The 10,068-nt window shown below is 43.8% G+C and overlaps 1 protein-coding gene across 3 annotated transcripts; it reads left to right on the top strand.

The window, feature by feature from the left end:
• The first annotated feature begins 6,234 nt into the window (after nucleotides 1-6,234).
• Nucleotides 6,235-9,214, top strand: LOC124654445 (KHG/KDPG aldolase-like). 3 transcript variants are annotated; one of them, XR_006988359.1, is made up of 9 exons: nucleotides 6,235-6,357; nucleotides 6,732-6,767; nucleotides 6,874-6,918; nucleotides 7,288-7,371; nucleotides 7,739-7,804; nucleotides 7,890-7,928; nucleotides 8,157-8,256; nucleotides 8,448-8,865; nucleotides 9,018-9,214. XR_006988359.1 is itself a non-coding variant. In XM_047193440.1 (8 exons), the coding sequence occupies exons 2-8, from the start codon at nucleotides 6,744-6,746 to the stop codon at nucleotides 8,597-8,599; spliced, it is 510 nt and encodes a 169-aa protein (XP_047049396.1). In that variant the 5' UTR covers nucleotides 6,235-6,357; nucleotides 6,732-6,743; the 3' UTR covers nucleotides 8,600-8,981. The 3 variants fall into 3 exon arrangements, 2 of the variants coding, with proteins under 2 accessions (XP_047049396.1, XP_047049397.1); XM_047193440.1 differs by lacking the exon at nucleotides 9,018-9,214 and having other exon boundaries at nucleotides 8,448-8,981; XM_047193441.1 differs by lacking the exons at nucleotides 6,235-6,357; nucleotides 9,018-9,214 and adding an exon at nucleotides 6,417-6,545 and having other exon boundaries at nucleotides 6,672-6,767; nucleotides 8,448-8,981.
• The last annotated feature ends 854 nt before the right edge of the window (nucleotides 9,215-10,068 follow it).

Below are 10,068 nucleotides of genomic sequence, written 5' to 3'. Positions count from 1 at the left end.
AACTGGAACTACCGGAAGAAATGTCGGCTGTGCACGACGTGTTTCACATCTCACTACTCCGTAAGTGTCTAGAAGTGCCCGAGAAGACCGAAGTTTTCAAGAACATCGATCACAGATCGGTAGATATCAACAAGGACTTGACGTATCGTGAAGTGCCTATTCGCATACTGGAAGAAGCTTTCAGAACCACTCGCACCAGGAGTATCAAGTTATTGAAGATTCAGTGGAGCAACCATACCGAAGACGAAGCCACTTGGGAGCGAGAAGACTATATGAAGAAAGAATACCCAGATCTCTTTAGTACCTGAGTTTCTTTCCGTTCTCGGGACGATATATTTTGTAAGGGGGAAGGGTTTGTAACATCCCAAATTTCAAATCAATGAAGAAGAAGCTCAAGTACTCAAATTTTGGAACCAACAAAAACTTTTAATTGCATATAGTGCCATGCATAAGGTTTGTGCATTATTGTATGAAATTTCCATGAGGTTTGCTTGTGTGCTTATTTGCTACAACCTAAAACCCTCACTTGATCCTTTGAAGATCACAAAGCAAATCAAAAAGGAAGAAAAGAAAAGTAATAGAAAAATCCCAAAACCCTCACATATGGTTTAGGCCATTTTTGCAAATCTTCAACCTATACCATTTTGGCTTGCACCATGGGTTGGAGAAGGACAGAAGGTTACTAAACACTTATTAACACTTTTGGAATCAAAGAAACTTAAATCAAATCAAATTGTGCTCACATGCACTAATGGTCAAATCTGCCATTTTTAGCCTGATGCCTACTTTGAGCCTCTGTTTTAAGAGATTTTCAAACCAAACTTTGCCAACTCTTTGCACCTCATCCAAGACAACATCAAGGTGAACAACTTTGGTAAAGACCACCCATACAAATTCTTCCTAGATCAAAAGTTATGCTCAAGCCAAGAAGGGACTTTGAAGCAGATTCAAGATCATCTCAACTTGAAATTTTGCAATTCTTTTTAATTTTGAAAACCACCACCACCTTTGTGTGTCCTTGATCATCTGAATCAACTTCACCAAGTTTCACTCAAAATTTTCAAATTGAATTCATGCGGCCATTATATCAAACACCTTGTGTTCAAATCCAAACCAAATCAAATTTTACTATTTGCAATAGTGTTCGGCCCAATTCTGGTTACCACTTATTTTCTCCTTGTCCCCTGGTCCCCTCCCACCAACACACCTGCATAGAAACCCTAGCCATGGCCAGACATGGCCTAGCAATGGCCATGCCGGCCATGCTCACCATGTCCCTTGCTCCCTCTCTCTTCTCTCCACTCCAACCCTAGCTACCATGCTCTACTGACTCCCCTTGACCTCCTGAGCATGCTGGTACCCGCCATTGGTCGACGAGAGGACGACAAGCACCAGACCAACACGCGCCCGCGACGCCCTGGCGTGACAGGATCGGCATGGCCACGTCGCCGCGTGCATGCCGGAGCGCGCCACAGGACACGTCGCCACGACGATACAGGCCACCCCTAGACCCCCTCTCTCGCCCAGCGCCTCACCACTGCACCCTGAACACCGCGGACACGCCCAACTCGCCGACCCGCGCCCGCCGTTGCCGGAGACGACGACCAAACCCCGCCCCGGACGCTCAGTACCTCGCGACCGCCCGACCGAGTTTGGCACCGCCTAGTCTCGCCGTGACCGTCAAGAGGACCGCCTAGACACGTTGAACAGGACGCCGCCCTCGCCTACCCCTCTAGCTCACCGCAGCGCCCGCGCCATGGTCGACCTTGCCGCAGCACCTCGGTCCCCTTCCGCGCCTATAAAAGGAGACCTCCTCTCGCTCAGTTCTTCACACCAGCACCTTCCTCTCCTTCTCGACCTCCTCGAACACCTCCCCGTCTCGATTAGCCACCGTCGCCCTCCAATTGCCCCCTCACTGCCCGTGACCGCCGCAGAAGCTCGCCGTCGATTGGCGCCTCCCCAGGACGCGCCGCCGGTACCAGGAGCCTCGCCGTCGTCTACACCTTCACCAAGCACACTGCCAAACCTCGCCGCGCCGCCGGTGAGCCTCCCACCCCCCACCTGCGCCACGCCAGTGAGCTCATCTCGCCGGTGACGACGATGAATGAGATCTGTTGGATCTCGTTCTAATCCAACGTCCCAGAGCAGCTCGTACCCTTTCGCGTTTAAACAGAGGCTGACGGGTGGAGCTCACCCTGTCAGGCAGCCCACGCGTGCTGGACGCGTGGTGGGCTGGCTTCCCCCGTTTAATTCATTTCGGCCCGTTTAGTTTTCCCGCGCGGCCCACAAATTCAAATTCGTATTTCTGTTTTAAATCAAATTTGCTTACTGGTTCCATTTTCAAAATCGGATAGAATCAAATTGGCTTAACCAAATTTGATGAATTGCATATGGTTGGAAAGCTAGAGAAAAGATCTATCCAACCCCACATGTCTCATTATGAGATTCTTTGTAGAATTAGTGTTACAAAAATAACAAGGCAAGGACTTTTACAACTTCAAACAATTATTAAAAATCAACCAAAAATATTTTTGAGTTGATTCCAACTCCCATGAATCACATTTCACTTACACTACATGTTTCTGCAAAAATATGACATGGTTACTTTGTATGATCATGGCCTAGTTTAAATAAAGGGCTCTATGGCTATTTTTAGTCAATTGATATTGTCCAAAACTATTTAATAAATCATATGAGATGTTTTCCCTCATTTAAATCTTGTCCCAAGTAACTTAATATGAGGTAGTGACCATGGTCTACATCATCTCATATTGAATTATTTGGTGATGTTAAATCATAGGTGTGGTAGTGTTAAATTGCATGAGGTACTCTACCTCATTTAAATCATTTTCTCAAATGGTGATGATGAATGGTTGACTTTGGTCAACATGGATTCATGCATGATTTGTTGGAGGAAATTAAATCTTAACAAGATTCAATGAGAGGAAATTATTTCCTCAAAGAACTAAAGATAAGCACTAGTTAATAATTGTAATGAGAGGAAATTATTTTTCTTCAAGTAAGAAAACACATTCAACCCACATGTTATGTTTGTGATGATGCTAGATAGTTGTGTGAACCCCTTGGTGTGCTTAGTCTAGCTCTTAAGCCCTTTTGGTGATTGTTACCTCGTATCCGTTTTTAGACGCTAGTACCGAGGAGTACCAGGAGGAGGAGGTCTACTACCAGGAGGAAGAAGACCACTTTGATCAGTACACCAACCAAGCAAGCTAATATTCTTGCAAGTGCAAAGCTCTCTTGAGCAAGGCACCATTCCACTTTACCTTATGTTCAATGATCCTATCCCAAGTTTATACCTTGCAAGTTTTTACTTTGTTTATTTAAAGCTTACTTTTATAGTTAACTATGGTCTAAGTATGGAGTAGAGCAAGAGTATCAAACTTAGCCTAAAAAGCTTATGAGTTAAGTAGCACCCCTCATGACTAGTTGCTAGTGCTAACAAATAAAAATTGACTACTCTAGATGAGAACTTGTGAAATGAAATGACTTTGAAAACCTTGGAATGATGAGTCATTCTATTGAAAGATTTTGAAGGTGAATATGCCTGGTGAATGACTTGGTGAATTTGATAAAAACTGATGATTGGTTTGAATGCGATACCTTTCCAATATTGAGTACCCCCACAATACCTGATTATGGGTAGGGCTTAACTGGAAGTTAATGCATCTTAGTATGGGTTCCCTCTGAACAAGATTCATAGGCGTTATGCCGAGGCTGCCTCCGTTACAAGTGATATGATGTGAAATGAGGTGAATGTACGGCCCAAGCCTCTGTGCGGCTCCCGAGGCCGACGGTTTGTCTTCACTGGGAGGCCAAGCTCATGGGGAGAGGTACCTATACTAGGGTATATAAGTGAAAGTTTATGGTTGATGATCCGCGTACTGAGTTACGACGATTCAGGGTTATCCCTGACGGATGTAATCAAATGTTGTGGCACAAGTGTGCAACCTTTGCAGAGTGTAAACCTATTCGAATAGCCGTGTCCATGTTTACGGACAATTGGAAAGGCCATACTGTACCGTTGTCAGATATTTCTTTGAAAAGAGTTGATGATTTGAAGGGTGACTTGACTTGAATCACAACTGAGTTGTGGGAATGACACTAATGTTCCCACTTGAGTTAGTTAGCAAATGAAGAGTCTTTTATCAACTGCTTGTGAACTAAAATTGGCTTTATGCAAATAAAACTAGAGCTTAGCACCCCATTACTAGATTTGATAATGCTTACACTAGTATTAGTTTGCTAGTACTTTAAAGTACTCACGGCTGTGTCCCTGACTATTCTAATGGCCAGACTATGAAGAGGAGTAGCAGTTTGAAGATGACGGCCAGCAGGACGTCTACACCAACTAGGAGTTCTTCTAAAGTCAAGAGTTGGCCTGTGGATTAGATAGTCCACTTCTATTACGCTTCCGCTATGTAATGTGTTCGTTGGTCATTAGATCAACTATTTGTGTAATATTGAATCATGTGATCTCTATTTGTAAGACGACTATGGTTTGTAATGAATGATGACTTATGATATCGACTGTTATGTCTCGCAACAACAATCTTCCTGGAATTGCGATGTATGGCATAATAGGCATCTGGACTTAAAAATCCGGGTGTTGACACCATCCCACAGCATCATCGGCATCAATCGTGAACGTAGAAGGTTCGAGAACGGGAAGACGAGAAGATGAAAGATTAACTGCCAAAGTCGTAGGCAGAAGCGACGGCGAACGGCGAACGTACCTTAATTGGAGAGAAGAGTTGTCGGGCGGCCAGCCGTTGTTGTCGCTGACGTTCCAGACGACGCTCCGCCCGCCGGGCAATACCTGAACAGGTCTCACTAAGATCTCTACCCTCATCTGGAGAAGGTGATCGGCAGAGATAAGCCAACGCCTTGGCTGGGCATCCCTCATCCTCTCCTTCATCCGAACTAGAGCCGAGATCGTCGCCAGACAACGCCCAGAACAACCAAGCGGACTCCTTGACGTCGAGAACGACAGCGATGAAACGCCGGCGGTGGCCGGCGGCAGATCTCCACCAACGTCGCCTGGGCTATCGCGAGACCGCCTAACGGTCATATCGCCAGACCGCCTTTGTGTAAACAATTTAGTACATAATTTTGAATATCCTAGAGATCCGAAATGAGGTGCTTGTAGATTTTGCTGATTTCCTCGCCATGCACACAAAGATCCGTGACGTTAATATTGTGCCTGCAGATTTTGCTGATTTCCTCGTCATGCACATAGAGCCGTGACGTCAATGTTCACGAGCAACTTCAACATGATCTCGTTGAGCATATGTGGAGGGTCAAAGGATTATCAACAAATGCGACGACGCCTTGATCTAGCCCAACTTATTATATTTATTTAGTTTCTTATTGTTTGTTGTATTTTAATTTGAAAATAATTTTAGCAAATATATTTATTTGTATGCTATGTTTAATAAAATGGTTGTGTTTTCGAATACTCTAACAAAACAAATTAGAGCATCGTTTGGGAAACGCAACTGGACAGCGGCGCCCCAAATACGGTACCAAGCAATAATCGTCATAAAAACGCTCGATCTGACGGTAATTTGGGGTCCTTTAAAAGACGCCCGGACTGAAGATGCTCCTAGCTCTTGAACATGGGATACCACAACATACTAGCCCATAAATCATGCCCTCAGCTGCGTCTGCCCCCTCTGCCGCTGCGCGCTGCGCACTGCCTGACGTCTACCGGCGATCAGCCCGCGATGAATCATCTCTTGTTAGGCCACCAAGAACAGAGTATGTTTGTTTTCACAGCGTACCGAAAGTCGAGACCGAACATACATGCATGATTAAGGAAGCGCCGGTGCGCGTCCAATTTTGTTTACCGTTTGCGAAACGAATTTAGAGAGGTGATTCAACAATCTATTCGTACGCCCAATGCTCAATGTTTTTTTTTCCATGAACAACCAAACGGGCCGAAAAAAAAGGAAAATTTTGGGTCGGGCAAGCTTATCTGACGAAAAGTCTACTAAGTCTACAACTATACACTGGTCGGCTGGTGCCACTCGCTCCAGGAACCAGGATGCTCGTCGCCGCAGCCCAGCTGCCTCTTCCCGCCTCTCAGCCTCGCCGGCGAGATCCGCCGCACCCACAAAAGGCGCTCGCCGCCATACTGCGCTCGCGCTTCATCGCCTGCCTCCGCGCGAAAGAGTAAGCAAAATGCCCAGCCTCACCCAATTTCTGCCGGCCTCACCGGAGCAAAGACCAAGGATTGCCTGACTCAGCTGTTCTTCGCTCTTATTTGTGTGGCTCCCTTGCAGCGCAGAAACTGCGAGGCAGGCGGCCCACGCGGCCGTTCGCGGTGGCGTCTCCGTGGTGAGTCACTTGCTCAAATGCCTTCTTTGGTTTGCTGGGTGCCTAGATTTGTAGGATGCCCTGAATATGCTGTTTGCTCGTAAAGGAGGATTACTGCCTGTTGACTGTTGAGCTTGTCTCTCTATGTTATCCTTGGTCCTTGGAGGAACACCATCCATGCTAAACTTTTTTCTTTACATGCTACTGTTGTACTAGCTCCGTCACAAAATAGGTGTCGAAAGTTTTGACAAATTTGAATGTATCTATATAGTATTTAGTGTCTAGATACATGCAAATTTGTATAAACTTTTGACACCTATTTTGTGACGGAGGGAGTAATATTGTTGTTCCATTCCCCGTCCCTAGTGCTAACAGACACGTGCAATGTTGTTCAGCTAGAAATTGTGATGTCCACTCCAGGGGTGCTAGAGGTTGTTGTTTTCTCACCATTCTTCTGCAATTTTTCTCTTTTACCATGATCAGTGGTGCTGGCTAGCCTTTAGCTGGTCGATTGATTGATAAATTGTCTTCTTGCAGATTGTTGAGGATCTTCGGAGGAGTTACCCTTCTTTGACATTTGGGGTGAGTCTCTGGCATTACTCTTCATACGTTTTGGCATCGTTGTTGTTTGAACGTATGTCTTGTCATCTGTAATCCGTTAACAGTCATCCAGAAGTACTATTTTATTTGTATTGGAATAATTATCATTTTTTATATAACCTTACATATATGATACCAAGTAACAGGTCCGTAGTTGTTACAGTCTTCATGTCTCAACTTTCAAACCTGACTTGTGAGTGTGGCAATGCCCCCAACGTGTTTCTTCAAAGTGATACTCTCAACCTACTACTCCACCAAAACTGGCCTGCACAATCCCAGTTATGCCAACCATCAACAACAAATGTTAAGTTTCTCATGATACCTTCTCATCTTTATGCACCTTGTACTTAGGTTGGCACGGTCCTAAATGCTGATGATGCAAAGAAAGCCATTACAGCTGGTGCTCAGTTTCTCATGAGTCCTGGCACAGTCATGGTAAGTCAGTACTATTTCATTTCTAATACTGTAGAAATGCGCATGTTTTTTCCCGTAGTATTTTACTTATATACATCACCATGGACATTCTCTGTACAGTTCGTCAATGTAAAGTGGATGTTCCGGCACAAGTCTCCGCAGTAGCTGTTTTACATATTTTGCTATCAGAGATCATCGTAGGCTTGTAGTTTAGGGTGCCTGTAATTTGATTCTGAAAATTTGATCCCTTAATTTGAGTTAAAAGACTATACTGTTTGTATATTCAATTATTCAGTGACAATACTGTTTGTATCCTATATACTCATACAGTATGTCAATGTAAACATATACCTGTGCTTATTGATTCTTTCACATTATATTGTTTAAGGAAATACTCCGTGATCTCGAACAAAGTGAAGTTCTATATATTCCAGGAGTGCTGACACCAACTGAAGTATGTACCACATGCCACATACCAGGTTCCATCGAAATTAATTGGTGCAGTTCTGATTAGGTTCATTGTATTTGCTTTTTTGCAGGTTATATCTGCTCGTGATGCTGGTGCTGAAGTTGTTAAGGTTTCATGACTTATACCTCTCTTCTTGTAGTTATGATATAAACAGGTCAGACCATTAATAATATATTCAGATGATAACTTTTTAAACAGTGCAGTTTTCTACAATCATTATGACTGTACTAATCAACAAAATGTGGTACTTAGATTTGTGTTGAATAAATGTGTTAGTTCATGATTATGTTTATAGGCTATCTGACACTTCTTGGTTTGCGTGGGCTACTTTGATTAGGTGTATCCAGTTTCAGTGATGGGTGGAGAGATGTATATGTCTGCTCTGAAGAAACCATTCCCTCTTCTACCCATGGTTGCTTCTCAGGGAATTACCATAGGTAAGTGGCCTTGTCAAATATCTAACCCTATGCCCATTGCCGCCTTAGTACAGAATCACAGTGTTTGTTATAGAAATAACAAGACTTGTTATATTAGCCACAAAGAAATTGATTATCCAACTTACTCAAAGTGCAACGTCTGGTTTGCTGCATGACATTATTCACTCTGATGCTATGGCCCCTCTCGATAGGTTCGATCAAATCATACATGGAGGCAGGGGCATCTGCAGTGGTGCTATCAGATGCTATTTTCAACAAACAATTGATCAGAGAAAGGAATTTTATTGGAATTTCAGCGCTCGCAAATCAGGCCACTTTACAGGCATCACAGTCAGGAAGATGAGGCAAAACCAAAAACCTTTTGCAAGCAACACAGTCCGGAAAATGGCGACATGGAGTACTTGTTGGATACAGCATAGCATCTGAACTACGTTTGGTCAAAAGCTAGAACAGAAATGGTTAATCTCTTTTTTCATAGGAAGAAGTGGTTTTATTTCCCTGGTAGAAGTACTTATGCAGCACGTTCCAAGAGTTCACCAAAATCATGTGCTAACAAGAAGGACCTTAGCAGGAAGAATAGAATGGAGGATTGCAAGGTTCTGTTATTTGGTCAGTCGTCTAGTCTGGTAGATACATTGCAGAAGTGTGCCTAGGATAGATTTTATTTTCCAGTTTCAAATAGAAGATTTTATTTTCCCTTATCAAACAAGGAAGAACATTTTTGGCCGGTGTCAAATAAGGAATTTTCCCTACATTTGCAGAAGTGTGCCTAGGACAGATGGAGAGGTTTGTACCGCCAAGGCGACAAGAGACCACAGTAGGGGAGCCCATGAACTGTGGCAGCATTTTGACAGCAGCGCGTTTGACAAATTATCTTGCTTGTATTGAGGCCCTCGCCGTCATGAGTTCTCCATGGACTTGCTTCCGAATCCCGCAATAAAATCACCACGATCACCAAGCCCATCACCATATTACTTGCCGAAACGTTCGACAAAAACACCAATTCCAACCAAACTTGTTCCAAGTGCATAAACATGGTAAAGGATCTGCCCGATGCAACAATTAGACCCAAGACCAAGAGAATATTATGCATATTGAGAATTCGAGAGTATGTTTCTTGGGACAATTGCGGGCCAACTAGGAGGATTAGAACTTTTTTCGCCATTTGCGCTTTGATAATTAGTATGAAATCGAACCCATGTCCACTGCCGCTCCATCTTAAATTAACTATATATAGATGTAGTCAAACTCAAGTTTTGTAAAGTACAACCGACTATACAGAAAATATAAGAACACCTATACTATCAAAATATTGAATGTCGAACCATGAGGCAAGACCTAAACTTGTTCCTTGTTCGGCAGGCGGTTAGGTCCTTCTTAATTTCCCCGAGGCATGAATCCTTGGAGGCGATGTACAATTGTGGCTGACCAACGGATTATCGATCATTGGTCATGTTGCGGGAGTCATCGAACAGGGACAAATCGATGGCTCGCAATGGAAAGCCCCAAAGGCGGCAGGTTTGGGCAAGTGAGTCGGCAGGGAAGAGCCTCCGAAGATTTGCATGAAAGACACCACAAAACATGTCGAAGTCGATATCGTACAAGTAGAAACTTGAGTGCCATTGACGCAAACAAGTGCAAGCACTTAACTGGCTGCACTTTTTTTTTGAAACTCATCATATATTAAGCTAGCAAGCCGCCTCATTAAAAATCTTCCAGTCCCCTTAGGTACCCTGGTAAGGAAAAGAGTGCTTCTGAAACTTGCCGCCACAAAATCAAAGTTTGGTTACATCATTTAACAGCTTGTCTAAG

This window comes from Lolium rigidum, chromosome 5, assembly GCF_022539505.1.
Source record: "Lolium rigidum isolate FL_2022 chromosome 5, APGP_CSIRO_Lrig_0.1, whole genome shotgun sequence".
NCBI classification, from domain to species: Eukaryota; Viridiplantae; Streptophyta; class Magnoliopsida; order Poales; family Poaceae; genus Lolium; species Lolium rigidum.
This window is presented reverse-complemented; position numbering and strand designations above follow the sequence as displayed.

Coding starts and splice junctions, on each gene's coding strand:
- LOC124654445 (XM_047193440.1), top strand. CDS start 6,744: ATGTCCACTCCAGGGGTGCTAGAG. Junction 6,768..6,873: donor CCACTCCAGGGGTGCTAGAG/GTTGTTGTTTTC, acceptor GTCTTCTTGCAG/ATTGTTGAGGATCTTCGGAG. Junction 8,257..8,447: donor TTCTCAGGGAATTACCATAG/GTAAGTGGCCTT, acceptor CCCTCTCGATAG/GTTCGATCAAATCATACATG.